The sequence below is a fragment of the Scyliorhinus torazame genome, chromosome 20, assembly GCF_047496885.1.
Source record: "Scyliorhinus torazame isolate Kashiwa2021f chromosome 20, sScyTor2.1, whole genome shotgun sequence".
Lineage (NCBI taxonomy): Eukaryota > Metazoa > Chordata > Chondrichthyes > Carcharhiniformes > Scyliorhinidae > Scyliorhinus > Scyliorhinus torazame.
The window spans coordinates 17,890,928-17,911,047 of record NC_092726.1 but is presented as its reverse complement, the minus strand read 5'-3'; the positions used below and the strand labels follow the sequence as shown (position 1 = coordinate 17,911,047).

At 47.7% G+C, this 20,120-nt stretch overlaps 1 protein-coding gene across 1 annotated transcript in view; it reads left to right on the top strand.

The window, feature by feature from the left end:
- The window catches only part of LOC140396925 (zinc finger matrin-type protein 4-like), a 222,659-nt gene that overhangs the window by 51,928 nt on the left and 150,611 nt on the right, over window positions 1-20,120 (top strand). The window contains exon 3 of the mRNA XM_072485858.1: window positions 11,907-11,996. Coding sequence (XP_072341959.1) covers window positions 11,907-11,996 — 90 coding nt within the window. The remainder of the gene's footprint in view (window positions 1-11,906; window positions 11,997-20,120) is intronic.

Here is a 20,120-nt window from a genome sequence, read left to right as displayed (position 1 = left end):
CTTTCAGATGATGCTGGTGCTTTTCTGACTTTGAACATCAAAACCTATTATGCTTCTACAGAAAGATGAGGGTATTGGCTATGAGGAGAGATTGAATAAATTGGGATTGTTCTCCCGAGAGAGATGGAGGCTGAGGGGCGAACTGATAGAAGGTTATAAAATTATTAGTAGAGATAGGGTAAACATTTGGAGGCTTTTTCTCAGGGCGGAAATTATACTTACATGGGGGCACAAGTTCAAGGTGAGGGGAGAAAGGTTCAGTGAGATGTGCGGGGGAAGTTTTTTTACACAGAGGGTGGTAGTGGCCTGGAATGCACAGCCTAGTGAGGTGGTTGAGGCAGATATGTTAGCAACCTTTAAGACTTATCTGGATAGGCACACAAACAGACTGGGAATAGAAGGATACAGGCGGCTGGTCTCGATCGGCCAAGGAGGGCCGAAGGGCCTGTTCCTGTGGTGTACTGTTCTTTGTCCTTTATATAACAATCAAATAATTTGGGCTGAAGGCCCTGACTCTATTTTGCAATTGTCTTCCAGAAGAACAGTGAGAGAATCTAGTTCTTTCAAAATGTGTGTGGAGTTGTACATGTATGGCTGACTCATCCCACAGTGTTTTTATTCCATATGTGACTCATGCTGCAGCAACTGGGAATTTAATTTCAAATAAATAGAACAGAAAAATCTACCTTGCGGGTGTGCTGGAAACCTGTCTATTGTACAAGTACTTTCATCCTTATACATGGACCCTAAATAATACATAGGCAACCATAGGCAACAGCAACTGCCAAGCCTGAAATCTCTGTGACCTTGAAGAATAAAGGCAGCAGGTGCATGGAAGCACCACCACCTCTAAGCTCCCCTCCAAGTTGCACATCGTTCTGTTTTAGACATATGTCACTGTTCCTTCATCATCACTGGATCAAAATGCTAGAACTCCTTCCAGAATAGCACCGTGGTGGTGGATGGAGGGGGAGGGGTGGGGGCGACAAAACTTTTATCGCATACACTTAGGGACTACCTTCTCGAGCAGCTGAGCACAGGAGATTAATGCTGACTTTGCGAGCAATGCCCATGTCCTTAAAAAGATATGCTTTAAACATTTTTTCCAATTAAGGGGTAATTCAGTGCGGCCAATCCACCTACCCTGGACATCTTTGGGTTGTGGGGGTGACACGGGAGAATCTGCAAGCTCCACACGGACAGTCGATTCCGGCCCTGGGTCCTTGGCGCCGTCTGTTTCTAAAAATAAGCATTCAGTAAACTTTGTGTTATCTGGCACTCTAGCAAACAGGATTATCTGTGAACCGGAATTCCTTATGTTCCCCTAATGCGAATTGGAAATAATTCATGCTGCATTATTTTCGACTTTAATTGATGTTTTGATGTACTGTTGAAGATTAGAAATAAAAATAATACCTTACTTCCCGAGTAGGTGCATATCAGTTCATGCTGCACCTATTGCCCTGCATTTCCTTGGTAAATGGGACCCTTCATTAACTAGCATTTCTGTTCAGCCAGCACCATCCATTCCCTGTGTATCCTGGGTAATAAATATTTTATTGTAAGATAGACAAAATGGATGTGCTATTTATTATTTTTGAAATCCCAATGTATTAAAAAAAGTCTGACTTATTTGTGGGCTTACCTTTTACTTGAATTATATAATCCTGACCCGTGGATATTCAATAAGCAAGGGTAGCCGGCATTCTCGCCATAGATATGTGACATTGACCTGTAACATCCTCGGAGTGCCATTCAGTGGCAGATCTCCGCTCGGTCGTGACTTACTGTGTTTAAATTCCAAAGTGCCTGTTCACCTTCCTGACTGAGGCCGGGTGAGACTGAGAAAATTGAAGCAGGTCAGTGGCTCCAACAGTGAAGTCATAGAATTTACAGAGAATCACAGAACTTACAGGGCAGAAGGAGGCCATTCGGCCCATCAAGTCTGCACCGGCTCTTGGAAAGAGCACCCTACTTAAGCCCATACATCTACCCTATCCCCATAATCCATTAACCCCAGCTAATCTTTTTTTTTTGAACACTAAGGGTAATTTATCATGGCCAATCCACCTGACCTGCACATCTTTGGACTGTGGGAGGAAACCGGAGCACCCGGAGGAAACCCACGCAGACATGGGGAGAGCATACAGACTCCGCACAGACAGTGACCCAAGCTGAGAATTGAACCTGGGATCCTGGAGCTGTGAAGCAACTGTGCTAACGACTGTGCTACTGTGCTGCCCTGTGTAAAAGGAGCAGAGCAAAGGAACACGTCCCCTATTTACAGCACTTGCGTTAAACCCTTATGTGAGAACTTACAAGAGGGATTCCCCAGCATATCTTTGCCTAACCTAACCCCCCCCCCCCCACCCCCACCCCCACACCTTAATCTGATGCTGGGGAGCTATGAAGACCTCGCTTCTTTGTAGTTAAAAAATTCTTTTTTTTGCCATAATTATCTAAAACAATCACGGAAATTACCAATGAATGCTCTTCCAATAAAAATTTTACTGCAGGAAGCTTGGCAACCACATGTGCCACATTACAACAGTGACTACATTTCAGAAGTGTTTCATTGGCTGTAACACAACTTGTTCAACAAGTTGGGAGTGCGACATGCAAATGCTGTGTGTTCCCTGTGAGATATCTAAAATCGGTGTGAAAATGCAAGCGGCTGTTTACCTTTTTAACCAATCAAAATGAAGAATTTTGAAATAACCAGCAAAGGTCGGAACTGAGAAAAATAACTGAGAATAGTGAATTCAACCTGTAATCAGATACAGGCAATGAAATAACTGAGAATAGTGAATTCAATCTGTAATCAGATACAGGCAATGAAATAGAGAGGGAGAAAAAATTTGAATCAATGAAAAAAAGAAGATATAATGAGTAGGCTTCAATTTTTAAAGAAATGTTCAGAACAACCAAAACACATATCATTTGGCAGTAAAAAACAAATGTTGTTAAAATCCACTGACATACCTTGCTGTGGTGAGTTTATTTCCGATCTTCTGCACAAGTACAGTAACTTCACGTCACTCTGTGTTTACGTGATGAGCCAGTCACTGCAGTGCTGTTTTTTTGCACAATTGAAGGTTATCGGGAGCAGGCGGAAATGTGGCAGGTCCGGGAGGCTTCCAGCATCCCGGATGGCTTCATCTGCAGAAAGTGCACCCAACTGGAGCTCCTCCCAGACCGCATGGTTCGGTTGGAGCAGCAGTTGGATGCACTTAGGAGCATGCAGGTGGCGGAAAGCGTCATAAATAGCAGTTATATAAATGTGGTCACACCCAAGGTGCAGGCAGAGAAATGGATGACCACCAGAAAGGGCAGGCAGTCAGTGCAGGAATCCCCTGTGGTTGTCCCCCTCTCGAACAGGTATACCCCTTTGGATACTGTCGGGGGGGGAGATAGCCTATCAGGGGAAAACAGCAGCAGCCAGAGCAGTGGCACCACGGCTGGCTCTGATGTTCAGAAGGGAGGGTCAAAGCGCAGAAGAGCAATAGTCATAGGGGACTCTATAGTCAGGGACACAGATAGTCGCTTCTGTGGACGTGAAAGAGACTCCAGGATGGTATGTTGCCTCCCTGGTGCCAGGGTCCAGGATGTCTCTGAACAGATAGAGGGCATCCTGAAGGGGGAGGGCAAACAGGCAGAGGTCGTTGTACATATTGGTACTAACAACATAGGTAGGAAGGGGCATGAGGTCCTGCAGCAGGAGTTCAGGGAGCTGGCAGAAAGTTAAAAGACAGGACCTCTTGGGTTGTAATCTCGGGATTACTCCCTGTGCCACATGCCAGTGAGGCTAGAAATAGGAAGATAGAGCAGCTAAACACGTGGCTAAACAGCTGGTGTAGGAGGGAGGGTTTCCGTTATCTGGACCACTGGGAGCTCTTCCGGGGCAGGTGTGACCTGTATAAGAAGGACGGGTTGCATCTAAACCGGAGAGGCATAAATATCCTGGCCGCAAGGTTTGCTAGTGTCACACGGGAGGGTTTGAACTAGTATGGCAGGGGGATGGGCACGGGAGCAATAGGTCAGAAGGTGAGAGCATTGAGGGAGAACTAGGGAATAGAGACAGTATGGCTCTGAGGCAGAGCAGACAGGGTGAAGTTGCTGAACACAGCGGGTCTGGTGGCCTGAAGTGCATATGTTTTAATGCAAGAAGTATTACGGGTAAGGCAGATGAACTTGGAGCTTGGATTAGTACTTGGAACTATGATGTTGTTGCCATTACAGAGACCTGGTTGAGGGAAGGGCAGGATTTAGATGTTTCAGGCGGGATAGAGGGGGATGTAAAAGGGGTGGCGGACTTGCGCTACTGGTTAGGGAGAATATCACAGCTGTACGACGGGACGACACCTCAGAGGGCAGTGAGGCTATATGGGTAGAGATCAGGAATAAGAAGGGTGCAGTCACAATGTTGGGGGTTTACTACAGGCCTCCCAACAGCCAGCGGGAGATAGAGGAGCAGATAGGTAGACAGATTTTGGAAAAGAGTAAAAACAACAAGGTTGTGGTGATGGGAGACTTCAACTTCCCCAATATTGACTGGGACTCACTTCGTGCCAGGGGCTTAGACGGGGCAGAGTTTGTAAGGAGCATCCAGGAGGGCTTCTTAAAACAATATGTAGACAGTCCAACTAGGGAAGGGGCTGTACTGTACCTGGTATAGGGGAATGAGCCTGGCCAGGTGGTAGAAGTTTCAGTAGGGGAGCATTTAGGGAACAGTGACCACAATTCAGTAAGTTTTAAAGTGCTGGTGGACAAGGATAAGAGTGGTCCTAGGGTGAATGTGCTAAATTGGGGGAAGGCTAATTATAACAATATTAGGCGGGAACTGAAGAACCTAGATTGGGGGCGGGTGTTTGAGGGTAAATCGACATCTGACATGTGGGAGGCGTTCAAGTGTCAGTTGAAAGGAATTCAGGACCGGCATGTTCCTGTGAGGAAGAAGGATAAATACGGCAATTTTCGGGAACTTTGGATAACGAGAGATATTGTAGGCCTCGTCAAAAAGAAAAAGGAGGCATTTGTCAGGGCTAAAAGGCTGGGAACAGACGAAGCCTGTGTGGAATATAAGGAAAGTAGGAAGGAACGTAAGCAAGGAGTCAGGAGGGCTAGAAGGGGCACGAAAGGTCATTGGCAAATAGGGTTAAGGAAAATCCCAAGGCTTTTTACACGGACATAAAAAGCAAGATGGTAGCCAGGGAAAGGGTTGGCCCACTGAAGGATAGGCAAGGGAATCTATGTGTTGAGCCAGAGGAAATGGGCAAGGTACTAAATGAATACTTTGCATCAGTATTCACCAAAGAGAAGGAATTGGTGGATGTTGAGTCTGGAGAAGGGTGTGTAGATAGTCTGGGTCACATTGAGATCCAAAAAGACGAGGTCTTGAAAAATATTAAGGTTGATAAGTCCTCAGGGCCTGATGGGATCTACCCTAGAATACTGAAGGAGGCTAGAGATGAAATTGCTGAGGCCTTGACAGAAATCTTTGGATCCTCACTTCAGGTGATGTCCCGGAGGACTGGAGAATAGCCAATGTTGTTCCTCTGTTTAAGAAGGGTAGCAAGGATAATCCAGGGAACTACAGACCGGTAAGCCTTACGTCAGTGGTAGGGAAATTACTGGAGAGAATCCTTCGAGACAAGATCTACTCCCATTTGGAAGCAAATGGACGTATTAGTGAGAGGCAGCATGGTTTTGTGAAGGGGAGGTCGTGTCTCACTGACTTGATAAGAGTCTTTCGAGGAGGTCACAAAGATGATTGATGCAGGTAGGGCAGTGGTTGTTGTCTATATGGACTTCAGTAAGGCCTTTGACAAGGTCCCTCATGGTAGACGAGTACAAATGGTGAAGTCACATGGGATCAGGGGTGAGCTGGCAATGTGGATACAGAACTGGCTAGGTCATAAAAGGCAGAGAGTAGCAATGGAAGGATGCTTTTCTAATTGGAGGGTTGTGACTAGTGGCATTCCGCAGGGATCAGTGCTGGGACCTTTGCAGTTTTTAGTACATATAAATGATTTGGAGGAAAATGTAACTGGCCTGATTAGTAAGTTTGCAGACGAGACAAAGGTTGGTGGGATTGTGGATAGCGATGAGGACTGTCAGAGGATACAGCAGGGTTTAGATTGTTTGGAGACTTGGGCGGAGAGATGGCAGGTGGAGTTTAATCCGGACAAATGTGAGGTAATGCATTTTGGAAGGTCTAATGCAGGTAGGGAATATACAGTGAATGGTAGAACCCTCAAGAGTATTGAAAGGCGGAGAGATCTAGGTGTACAGGTCCACAGGTCACTGAAAGGGGCAACACAGGTGGAGACGGTAGTCAAGAAGGCATACGGCATGCTTTCCTTCATTGGCTGGGGCATTGAGTATAAGAATTGGCAAGTCATGTTGCAGCTGTATAGAACCTTAGTTAGGCCACACTTGGAGTATAGTGTTCAATTCTGGTCGCCACACTACCAGAAGGATGTGGGGGTTTTAGAGAGGGTGCAGAAGAGATTTACCAGGATGTTGCCTGGTATGGAGGGCATTAGCTATGAGGAGCAGTTGAATAAACTTGGTTTGTTCTTACTGGAACAACGGAGGTTGAGGGGCGACCTGCTAGAGGTCTACAAAATTATGAGGGGCATAGACAGAGTGGATAGTCAGAGGCTTTTCCCCAGGGTAGAGGGGTCAATTACTAGGGGACATAGGTTTATGGTGTGAGGGGCAAGGTTTAGAGTAGATATACGAGGCACGTTTTTTACACCGAGGGTAGTGGGTGCCTGGAACTCGCTACCGGAGGTGGTGGTGGAAGCAGGGACGATAGTGACATTTAAGGGGCATCTTGACAAATACATTAATAGGATGGGAGTAAAGGGATGCGGACCCAGGAAGTGTAGAAGATTGTAGTTTAGTCGGCACGGGCTTGGAGGGCCGAAGGGCCTGTTCCTGTGCTGTACTTTTCTTTGTTCTTTGTATAACCTTATTGAATGGAGGAGCAGGTTGGAGGGGCTGAATGGTCCTACTGCTGCTCCTTGCTCACACAGTCTAACAGCAGAGCAGTGGAACTCTTGCACACTTTCTTTGATTTAGGCATTTATTCACACACCTGCATCCTTGCCTGAAGTTGCTGTGGGAGAATTTGAGCACAAATAATGGGAAGTGCCAGAGATTTATCGAGTTTTAAGGCATTAGGCTCATTGTTCCTGTGCTAGCCATCAAAAACCTATCTATTTGACACTGTTATGGGCCAGGGTTTAGAGAACCCCAAAGTTCTCATTGAGTTCACCTGACCCACAACTTTTACCAGATCGTGGTATGGTGAGCACATGGCCCACTCTACAGGTATGGTAGAGCAGAAATGGAAAAGTATATTTTAAAGCAAAACAATGTTTATTCTATGAACTCAAGTTAACCTTTTTGAAACATACAGTGAACATCTTAGCAACCATTAATTCAAATACAACCCCCAAAGAATACAACACTAAGTAATCCTTTAAGCTTTCCTTTTAACATCCATAAGAATTAAAATACCTTTTGCCAGAGGCACATCAGGTTAAAGTCACTACTGTTATTAGTTTTAAATCACCAAGATCGATTTACAGTCTTTAGATTACAGAGGGAGACTCTAATACCCCTTCTGGCTGTGACTGCAGCTATCCAGCTCTGAAAACAAAACTAAAACACACCCTGCAACAAACAGCCTAAAACGAAAGTAAAAAGCAGACAGCCCAGCTCCACACACTCTCTGACATCACTGCAGTAGTAAACACCCATTTCTTAAAGGTACTATCACTACAGATATTTATATACATACCCATTTATAAACACCCATTTCTTAAAGGTACGCTCACATGACAGATAGTAAATTATGTCCTAAAATGATACAGAATGATTTTAATAAATTTATGCTTCCAGGTTATAGTTTTGTGAGTTAACTGCACTCTAGGTGGAGATGACACAGTCAGTTATAAGAATGATGTAGGACCTCTGTTTGTGAATTTCAGTGCACAGAGACATCACTGATTATGAGTCTGATGGAAACCATCTCAGTTTATCCTTTTTTGTATTATTGAGACATTCAGGGTGATGCGTTCGCAATCCTATAATCTACCCTTGCATTATTCTGCAACACCAGAACGACAAATCCTTTAAGCCGTGAAACGAAATAAACTTTGTGTTACGCTTGCAATTTTCACAATTTGCTTAGCTGAGAATGAATTTGTGTTGATCAAGCTTTTTTATCAGAGTGAACTAAATGAAATATTATTTTATGATAAGAGGCAGCAAACTGTCTGGGAATATCAAAGGATTATCACAAACAAGCTCCCCTGTACGTTTTGTTTCATCCTGAATTTGATAAGTAAGATTGATGCATCTGCAAAGGTAACTTTGTTGGATTGGTGGAAGGTGTGTTGTGGGGTGGGTGAAAGCAATAGCTTTGAGTGCAATTTTATCTGCCAGTTACAAGCAACCGCTACTGTCTGAACCTTGGGTTCTCTGTTCAAAATGAAATAAAAGAGCACTCCCCATCGGGCACGTCAGCATCACTCAAGCTAACCAGCAATACCCTCGCAATGACAAGTTGTCTTTTTGAAAGCTGCCAATGTTTCGCTGAACCTAAGTTTCAGAAGTCTTCCTTTTTCCTCAACTGATCATTTCCCTGCTCCATGATTGAGAGGGTCCTTCATGTGTCCATTTCGCACACCTTGCTCTCATCTCTTCCCCTCCGTCACAGAAGCGTGATAGGGTTTCTCTTGTCCCTCACTCCACTCCATTAACCTCTCTCTATACTCAGTGGATCACCCTTTTCCCATCTGAACCACCAGCCTGATGTCACCACCAAACAGATCTTCTCTCCCATCCCCCCCTCCCCTTTCAGCACTTCAAAGGGACAATTCTCTACACTGGCCCACTCCTCAGTCACTTCCAATACCTCCTCCCCTTCCAACGGCATCTTCCAATGCACTGCAGGTGATAGAAGACTTGCCTTTTTCCCTCCTCTCTTCCTGCAATCCAAGGTCTTGAACACTCCTCCCAAGCGAAACAGCAATTTACTTAAATGCTAAATTGAAAGCAGTACATGAGCGAGTAATTCACCTCCTGAATCTACAAAGCAAATGCCCGGTCAGAATGAAATACTCTCAAGTGCCTTGAGGTTTGCAGCTGCAAGAGGATTCAAGAAGCTCAGCATCATCCACGAGAAAGCAGCCTCATGACTGGCATCCATCCACTGGCTTAAAAATTCACATCCTCCACCAGTGGGCGCACAGTGGCAGAAGTGTATACCATCTACAAAATGTACTCCAGTGACTTGTCAAAGCTTCTTCGGCAATGACCTCCAAATCCACCTCGTCGACCACAGCAAACGCATGGAAGCACAACCAGCTGCAAGTTCCCCTCCAAAACACACACACTTCCTGTCATAATATCCACACATGTATATAATGAAGTGCAGACAGGCAGGAATTGACACACAGGATGACCAGTAAGCACACAGCACAGTGCAACCAATCACCAGACAGTACACCACCACTATAAAGCCAGAGGGCACTAGGTTTCCCGCTCTCTCTGGACCCAGCCACTGAGACAGTCAGAGTCCACGAGCTAGCACAGTGCAAACACCATGCGGTAGCTAGTGAATCTGGTCAGGCTAGTACAAGGTCTCCAGTCAGTTCAGTATTGTGCCGACCCACAGTTAAACATGTATGTTAGTTCTATCGTTCAATAAAACCGTGTTGGATCTTCTACAGTGTTAGACGTCTGTTTCTCGCATCGCTGCATCAAGTGCAGTCCACACCGAACCAACCTGTCTAACACATCACTTCCCACTTGAAAATATGTTGCCATTACTTCGTTGTCATGGGGTGAAGCAGCTCAAGAAAGAATTACAGCACCACCTGCTTAATGGCAATTGGGGATAAGCAATAAATCCTGGCCTTTCCAGCAATGCCCACATTCAATGAGCGTATTTTTTTTTTAAATCACTGCTCACAACGTGGTTTCCTCTTCATTAGGGTCATTAACTGCCGATTGGATGAAGACTTTCTGGGTCATCTCGGTTGAGTCCGCAACTGTGACCACAAACTTCAAGGTGCCTGTCATTAAGACTGCACCCCACTCTCACTTTGTGTTCTTGACTTCTTGTACTGTCCGAATGAAGCTCGATGCAAGCTTGAGGAGCAGCACCTCATCTTTTGATTCGCGCGTTACAGTCTCCCACACTCAAAATGGAGTTCAATAATTTCAAATCATGAACTCTGTCCCTGCTTTATCAAATGGCAGTTGTGATGTTTGCAGGCCTGAACCCATCCTTTGTGTATTCCCTGGTCCCATTACCATCTCATTTTTGCCTTGTGACATTACCCAATTTGTCATCTAATATCTCCTGCCTTCCACACGAACACAGGCTTAACCTTTGTTTATGTAAATACGTGTCACTAATAGATCCACTCAACAGGAAGGCAGCTTTTAGCTTTCAGTAAATAGTAAGTCTATTTGACCCAATCGCCTCTTGATAGTTCAATGAAACAACTTTGGTGAAACAACTTGAACAGCCAGTATTTTTTTTTTATTCATTCATGGGATGTGGGTATCACTGGCAGGGCCAGCATTTATTGACCATCTCTTATTGAGTGGCTTGCGAGGGTTGCTGTGGATGTGGGGGTCACATAAAGGCCACACTGGGTAAGGATGGCAGATTTCCTTCCCTGGAGGGCATTAGTGAGCCAGGAGGTTTTTACAACAGTCGGCGATGGTTTCATGGCCATCGTTAGACTTTTAATTCCAGGTTTTTATCAAATTCAAATTTCATCAGCTGCCCTGCTGAGATTCGAACCCAGAACATTACCCTGTGTCTCTAGATTATTAGTCCATTGACAATAGCACGACACCACCACCTAATTCAAATGCAGAAATTTAAATGAAGCTCGCAGTATCACCAGAGAGGTTTCAGCATGCCAGGAGTGTCACTGGCACTACCAATTTTAAAAAGTCAAGTCATTGCAAACAGCTTTAGTTGACATCATTTTGCTTTACCCCTGCTGGTTTCTAGATTATTGGCAGGGTCAACTGACAGGGAGAGGTTAAACAGTGCAGGGGTCACAAAGAAAAGCATTGCTGCCTTTCAATTCCAAATGTAATCAAGGATATGATTTTCAGCAAATCTATTACTGTAAAAATTCCGATAATCTTTGGAAAAATGAATGAACAGTGTGTGTGTTTAATTACAGCAACAGCAATTCACATTTGTACAACCTCTCATTTGTACGAAAATGCCCCAGAAGTGCAAAGCAAGTATGCGCATGGGTTCAATCACCATGAGAACATTTTTCAGCCACACAGCGTCAGGGACCCGGGTTTGATTCCCATCTTGGGTGACTGTGTGTATGGGTTTCCTCCGGGTTCTCCGGTTTCCTCCCACAATCCAAAGATGTACAGGATAGGTGGATTGGCCGCGCTAAATTGCCCCTTAGTATCTAAAAGATTTGATGGGTTTGCTCGTGAGGTGGGCCTGGGTGGGGTGCCCTTTCAGAGGGTCGGTGCATATTCAATGGGCCAAATGGCACTGTGGGGATTCTATGAAATCAGAAATGGTCAAAGAACATTCTTCTGACCTGGTATTCTTGATCTGACCTGAAAACAGCAGTGTGGCTGAATAAATGCAGTTGTTCTAACCATAGCCAGCTGACTTACCATGCCTATTACGTGAGTGAGTGCTTGTGAGAGAAAGGGAACAGCCCATTTACTAAGGTTGAGAAATGCATGATCAATCACAGTGCTTCACATTGTTCTCCATTCTGACTACTGCTATCTCTGGACTGCAAATTAAAATAGGGGAGTCAAAGAGGGACGTGGTTTTTGAAAAAAATTGTTTCAGAGTTGCTACAGATTTATAACTTTGTTTTCTTCAGAGCCGGAAACATGCCAGCAAGGTTCGACTTTACTACATGCTTCATCCAGTCGATGGAGGATGCCCAGCAAAGAAACTCCGGTCGGAAAATGTAAGTAGTTTTAACTTTTCGGGAAAAGTGTGGGACAGGTTAGACGCCAAGTCAGTGAAAGATGGATGGCATCCATTTGAAAATGATTTCTGGGAAAGGGGAATTGTTGGTGTGCAAAAGAAGATTGAGGTGAACTCACTTACCTGGAAAATGCTTCTTGGAAAATTCCACTCGGCATATGATGCCTACTCACTGAGCTAAGCCAAGTCTGCAAGAAGTGCATTATATTGCTGCACTGCAGCCTTTACGGAATGCATGCTTTTATCAGTCATTTTGAAATTTGAGTTTAAATATTCGCTCAGCCATGTAATCAGTCATGAAAAGTATCATTATTTCACCATTTTGCCACTACATGTTCCTGAATTTAGCTTTTACAAGCCAACTTCTTTCCCTCGGGAATGGGGGAGGGGTTTAGTGGTGGTCTCAAGTTGTTTGCTCTGTGCAAACTAAAAGCTATTCCTTGTTTTTGACTTAGAATCTGACAACATGTTAGCCAACCGACTGAAAATGCAACCCTTAAAGGTTCTTTTGTGCACCTAATGCATGTTTACTAGGCATCACATTGTGTTACTGATGTCAGAAAACCTTCAGAAAGAGAGAAAACAGAGTTATTGAGCTGTAGCATGAAACGTGTAAGCAACCCACAACTGTTTTTGGACTGAATCAACAGTCTATGATTAGTTATAATTGCCTGGATTTTCTTAGTTAGACCTTTCAAAGCAAAGTCCAAGGTAACAATTAAACATAACAATTTCTGGGTCCAGGGTTGTACATGAGCATTATGCACTGATTTCATAATGTTATTCCAACAATAATTGGATGTCCAATGGGTTTCAGAACTCTCCATCTTATTAGGGATATACACCGCAATAGATAAACAAATAGCATCGATAAAGTATGTTCAGCTATTTTAGCCTCCAATAATGCAAATCTTAGTGCATTTCTCTTTTTCAACTTAAAGCCGAAGGATAAAGGTCTCGAAATTAGCTGTGATTAACAGCATTGCTGGTTCTTAAACACCATACAAACTGCAGTTCAAGAAGTCTTTTCACCATCGCTTCCTCCAGGGCAATTAGAGATGGGCAATGAATGCTGGCCTTCTCAGCGATGCCCAAATCAGATGAAAGATTCACACAATTCTCTAGCCTGTAATGCCATGTTCACATCACATTGCTCTGCCAGAAATGCAACAGAAACTTCCAAGCTATTGGAGGACCAACCCGGATCAGTCTGGTTTAAGAGTCAACTCGTCCTTCAATCCAGAGGTTGAACTTAAGGTAGCTCCCAGAATTACTTGGCTTAAACTGGACTCCAAGGAGAGATCAAAAAAGCTCAGTTTTCCCTTCAATTTGCGTGGATGATGATGCTTGGGACATACTCTTAAAAATTAGAGCTAGGGACTTCCGGTTGCGGCGATGCGGAGCTAAGCCGCACATTTCGGCAGCTCCCGCTATAACGGACTTTTGGGCTCTCCGGAGGAGCCCCAATGGAAATTTTTTGATCAAATCCCATGTGGGAAGGTGAAGTAAGGTCCCCCTTCCGTCGTATGGCGGGGATTAGCAGTGGAGCGGTGGAAAAAGAGACTTCGGAGCAGCGGCAGAAACGAGGGGGAAAAAACAAGATGGCGGAGAACGGAGATCGAGCAGCAGGGGGGCCGGACCAGCAGGAGTTTTTCAGGCGCTGCGTGGAGGAGCTTAAAAAGGAGGTGCTGGCGCCAATGCTGTTGCCGATCGAGGGTCTGAAGGAGACCCAGAAGGCCCAGGCGGTAGAGCTCCGAGAGGTGAGGGATAAAACTAACGAGAACGAGGACGAGATCTTGGGCCTGGCGGTGAAGATAGAGGTGCACGAGGCGGTGCATAAGAGGTGGGCCAAGTGATTTGAGGTCCTGGAGAACAGGTCGAGGAGGAAGAATCTCCGGATTCTGGGTCTCCCTGAAGGAGTGGAGGGGGCTGATGCCGGGGCGTATGTGAGCACGATGCTCCATTCGCTGATGGGTGCGGTGGCCTCTCCGAGCCCCCTGGAGCTAGAAGGGGCTCACCGGGTCCTGGCGAGGAGACCCAAGGCTGGCGAGCCGCCAAGGGCAATAGTGGCGAGGTTCCATCGCTTCGCGGACAGAGAGACTGTCCTGAGATGGGCCAAGAAGGAGCGGAGCAGTAGATGGGAGAATGCGGTGATCCGAGTCTACCAGGACTGGAGCGCCGAGGTGGCAAAGAGGAGAGCTGGCTTCAACCGGGCCAAGGCGGTGCTGCATAAAACAAGGGTGAGATTCGGAATGCTGCAGCCAGCCGCCTGTGGGTCACTTATCAGGACCAACAACACTATTTCGAAACGCCAGAAGAGGCTTGGACCTTTATCCAAATGGAAAAATTGGACTCGAACTGAGGGACTGTGGTTGTGGGTGAGATGTTGACTGTATACAGGGTTGTTAATATGGGAAAAGAATGTTTCACGGGTGGGGCGATGGATGGGGATGGGGAAGAGTTTTTTTGATGGGACAGTGGGGAATGTGGGCGTCGGTGCTGGAGGGAGGTGAGACTCGGGGATGGGGGAATTGGGATAAGGCCGCAACAGGAGCTGCGCCACGGGGTGGTGCTGGCTCAAGAAAGCACGGGCTTTTTCCCGCATTAGGGAGGGGGGGATGGAGGAGAACAAGGAGGAGGGATTTCTGCACGGGGCGGGGGGGGTCAACGGGAAGTCGGGGTCAGCAGGAGTCAGCTGACTTAGGGAAGTATTATGGGGGGAGCAAAAGAGCTAGATTCGGATCTAGCAGGGAGGGGGGAGGGGAGGGGGGGGAGAACAATAGGGTTGCTGCTGCACTGGCCGAGGAGGAACTGAAAATGGAAGAGATGGTCGGGGCGGGGGTTCGCCGTCTGGGGGACTGGAGGGTGCGGGAGTCGCGGGCATGGGACTGGCCTAAGATAGGAGATGGCTAGTCAGCCGGGGGGGTGGGAGGGCGGGGGGGGTGGGGGGGGGGGGGGGGGGCGGGTAGCCCCACAATCCGGCTGATCACGTGGAATGTGAGAGGCCTAAATGGGCCGGTTAAGAGGGCCCGAGTGTTCGCGCACTTAAAGGGACTGAAGGCAGACATGGTCATGCTTCAGGAGACGCATCTGAAGGTGGCCGATCAGGTCAGGTTAAGGAAGGGATGGGTAGGACAGGTGTTCCATTCGGGGCTGGATGCGAAAAATAGAGGGGTGGCAATACTGGTGGGGAAGCGGGTGTCGTTTGAGGCCAAGGACATAGTAGCGGACAATGGAGGCCGATACGTGATGGTGAGCGGTAGGTTGCAGGGGACGAGGGTGGTATTGGTAAAAGTATACGCCCCAAATTGGGACGATGCTGGATTCATGAAACGGATGTTGGGGTGTATTCCGGACTTGGAGGTAGGAAGCTTGATAATGGGTGGGGATTTCAACACGGTGTTGGACCCAGCACTCGATCGCTCCAGATCTAGGACCGGAAAGAGGCCGGCTGCGGCCAAGGTGCTCGGGGGTTTATGGATCAGATGGGGGGAGTAGATCCGTGGAGATTTGCCAGGCCTTTGGCCAGAGAATTTTCTTTTTTCTCCCATGTACTTAAGGCCTACTCCCGGATAGAATTTTTGTTCTGGGCAGGGCATTGATCCCGAAAGTGGAGGGAACAGAGTATTCGGCCATTGCCATTTCAGACCACGCCCCGCACTGGGTGCAACTAGAGCTGTGGGAGGAGAGGGACCAACGCCCGCTGTGGCGGTTGGATGTGGGACTGCAGATGAGGAAGTGTGTGGGAGGGTGCGGGGGTGCATCGAAAGTTGTCTGGAGGCCAACGACAACGGGGAGGTGCAGGTGGGAGTAGTATGGGAGGCGCTGAAGGTGGTGGTCAGGGGAGAGTTAATCTCCATCAGGGCTCATTGGGAGAAGAGAGAGCAGGAAAAGGGAGAGGTTAGTGGGGGAGATTTTAGGAGTGGACAGGAGATATGCAGAGGCCCCTGATGAGGGACTACTCAGGGAGAGACGAAGTCCCCAGATGGAGTTCGACCTGTTGACCACAGGGAAGGCAGAGGCACAGTGGAGGAAGGCACAGGGGGCGATGTATGAGTATGGGGAGAAGGTGAGCCGGATGCTGGCACATCGGCTCCGTAAGAGGATGGCAGCGAGGGAAATAGGTGGAGTCAAGGATGGCAGGGGAACTACGGTGCGGAGTGTGGTAAAAGTGAATGAGGCATTCAAGGCCTTCTACGAGGAGCTGTATAGGTCCCAGCCCCCAGGGCGAAAAGAGGGGATGCGACGATTCCTGGACCAACTGAGGTTCCCGAGGGTGGAGGAGCAGGAGGTGGCTGGTTTGGGGGCGCCAATTGGGGTGGAGGAGCTGGTTAAAGGACTGGGGAGCATGCAGACAGAGAAGGCCCCGGGACCGGATGGGTTCCCGGTGGAGTTCTATAGGAAGTATGTAGACCTGTTAGCCCCGTTGCTGGTAAGGACCTTCAATGATGCAAGGGAGGGGGGGACCCTGCCCCCGACAATGTCGGAGGCGACGATCTCTTTGATCCTGAAGCGGGATAAGGACCCACTGCAATGCGGATCGTATAGGCCGATCTCGCTCCTCAACGTAGATGCTAAGTTTCTGGCAAAAATGTTGGCTATGAGGATTGAGGACTGTGTCCCGGGGGTGATTCACGAGGACCAGACGGGATTTGTAAAGGGCAGGTAGCTAAATACCAATGTGCGAAGGCTCCTAAACGTGATTATGAAGGCATCGGTGGAGGGAGAGGCGGAGATAGTGGCAGCTATGGACGCGGAGAAGGCCTTTGACCGAGTGGTGTGGGAGTATCTCTGGGAAGTGTTGCGGAGGTTTGGGTTTGGGGAGGGGTTTATCAGTTGGGTTAAGCTCCTATATAGAGTCCCGGTTGCGAGTGTGGTTACGAATCGGCAGAGGTCGGAGTATTTTCGGCTGTACTGAGGGACGAGGCAGGGGTGCCCCATGTCCCCCCTGTTGTTTGCATTAGCAACTGAACCTTTGGCCATGGCATTAAGTGAGTCCAGGAAATGGAGGGGGGTGGTCCGAGGGGGAGAGGAGCATCGAGTGTACGCAGGCGACCTGTTGCTGTCTGTGGCGGACCAAGTGGAGGGGATGGTGGAGGTCATGCAGATCCTAAGGGAGTTTGGGGACTTCTCGGGCTACAAGCTTAATGTAGGGAAGAGTGACCTCTTTGTGGTGCATCCGGGGGATCAGGGAAGAGGGATAGATGACCTACCGTTGAGGAGGGCGGAAAGGAGCTTTCGATACTTGGGGATCCAGGTAGCTAGGAGCTGAGGGACCCAGCACAAACTTAATTTGACGCGGTTGATGGAGCAGATGGAGGACGACTTTAAATGGTGGGACATGTTGCCACTCTCGCTAGCGGGCAGGGTACAGTCGTTTAAAATGGTGGTCCTCCCGAGGTTTCTTTTTGTATTCCAATGCCTTCCAATTGTGATCACCAAGGCCTTTTTTAAGAGGGTAGGCAGGAGCATTATGGGTTTTGTGCGGGCGAGTAAGACCCCGAGGGTAAGGAGGGGGTTCCTGGAGTGTAGTAGAGATAGAGGAGGGCTGGCGTTGCCGAATCTGGGTGGCTACTACTGGGCAGTCAACGTGGCGATGATCCGTAAGTGAGTGATGGTGGGAGAGGGGGCGGCATGGAAGAGGTTGGAGATGGCGTCCTGCAAAGGAACGAGCCTGGGGGCGCTGGTGACGGCACCGCTGCCGTTCTCGCCGACAAGGTACACCACGGGTCTGGCGGTGGCGGCAACGCTAAAGATCTGGGGGCAGTGGAGACGGCACAGGGGTGCGATGGGAGCCTCAGTGTGGTCCCCGATCAGAGATAACCATCGGTTTGTCCCAGGAAGGATGGACGGGGTGTTTCAGAGCTGGCATCGGGCAGGTTTAGAAGAATGGGGGACCTGTTCATCGATGGGACGTTTGCGAGCTTAGGGGCGCTGGAAGAGAAATTTGGACTACCCCCGGGAAACGCTTTCAGGTACATGCAAGTGAGCGCGTTTGTGAGGCGGCAGGTGAGGGAATTCCCGCTGCTCCCGGCACAGGCGATTCAAGACAGGGTGATCTCGGGCGTATGGGTCGGAGAGGGCAAGGTGTCGGCGATATACCAGCAGATGAAAGAAGAGGGGGAGGCTTTGGTAGAGGAGCTGAAGGGTAAATGGGAAGAGGAGCTGGGGGAGGAGATTGAGGAGGGTCTGTGGGCTGATGCCCTAAGTAGGGTTAATTCCTCTTCCTCGTGTGCCAGGCTTAGCCTGATACAATTTAAGGTTGTTCACAGAGTGCATATGACGGGTGCGAGGCTGAGTAGGTTCTTTGGGGTGGAGGACAGATGTGGGAGGTGCTCAGGAAGCCCGGTGAACCATGCCCATATGTTTTGGTCGTGCCCGACACAGGATGGGTTCTGGAGGGGAGTTGCGAGAACTATATCGAAGGTGGTGAAAGTCCAGGTCAAGCCAAGTTGGGGTTTAGCATTATTTGGGGTAGCGGACGAGCCGGGAATGCAGGAGGCGAAAGATGCCGGCATTCTGGCCTTTGCGTCCCTGGTAGCCTGGCGGAGGATCTTGTTAGTGTGGAAAGATGCGAAGCCCCCCAGTGTGGAAGAAGGATAAATGACATGGCAGCGTTTATCAAGTTGGAGAGAATAAAGTTTGCCTTGAGAGGGTCTGAGCAGGGGTTCTACAGGCGGTGGCAACCGTTCCTAGACTATCTCGCGGAGCGTTAGATGAAGTTCGGTCAGCAGCAGCAGCAGCAACCCAGGGGGTAAGCGGGAGGGGGGGGGGGGGATATCTTTCTTGGGGGGGGTGCAGGGGAAGAGGGGGGATGGGGAAGGGGGGCTTTTCTGGGGGGCATCTGAGCACGAAAACACATGAATGATCCGGAAAACTGCTATGTACGGGAGGAATCCAATGTACAAAGTTCTGTATCATATTGACTTGCCATGTGTTTATGTCTTTCTTTTCTTTTTGTTACGGGGGGTGGGGGGGGGGGGGGGGTGGGGGGGGGGGTGCGGTGTTGTTTGTATGGTTGAAAATTTTGTTATAAAATTCTTAATAAACATATATTTAAAAAAAACAAATTAGAGCTAGACTTTTCAGGAGGGAAGTTAGAAAGCTCTTCTTCACATAAAAGTGTGCAGAAGTCTGAACTGTTCCACAAACAACATATGAAAATTTAAAATCAAAATGAGGATTTGTGCATTGTGACTGCAATACAATGGAGCACTTTGCATCTGTCTTTACAAAGGAAAGAGATGACACCCAAGTCATAATGAAAAGGAAGTAGTTGAGACACTAGATTGGCCAAAAATTGAGAAGAGAGGAGATATTGTATAGGCTGGCTGTGCTTCAAGTTGATGTGTCACCAGGATTGGATCAGATCCATCCAAGGATACTGGGCAAAGTAAGGGTGGAAATTGCAGACACATTGACCATAATCAATAAATTGGGCAGCACGGTAGCACAGTGGTTAGCACTGTTGCTTCACAGCGCCATGACCCCAGGTTCGATTCCCGGCTTGGGTCGCTGTCTGTGCGGAGTCTGCACGTTCTCCTCGTGTCTGCGTGGGTTGTCCTCAGAGTGCTCCGGTTTCCTCCCACAAGTCCCGAAGCACGTATTTGTTAGGTGAAATGGACATTCTGAATTCTCCCTCTGTGTACCCAAAAATGCGCCAGAGTGTGGCAATTCGGGGCCTTTCACGGTAACTTCATTGCAGATTTAGTGTAAGCCTACTTGTGACAATAATAAAGATTATTATTATCTTCCAATTCTCCGTAGACACAGGGCTGGTGCCAGAGGATTGGTGAATTGCAAATGTTGCAACTTCATTCAAAAACAAATTGAAGGATAAACCCAGTAACTATAACCTTGTCAGTGCAACTTTCAGAGCTGGTGGGAACAATAATTCAGGACAAAATTCCGTCAATTAGATCCAAGCCAAGGTGAAGCCGTAACTAAGACATAGCATTTCTGAACCAATGAGAAAATGCTGGAAAATCTCAGCAAGTCTGGCAGCATCTGTCGGGAGAGAAAAGAGCTAACGTTTTGAGTCCAGGTGACCCTTTGTCAAAGCTTTATTTTTTTACATAGCTTTTCTTTATTGTGAGAGTTTATT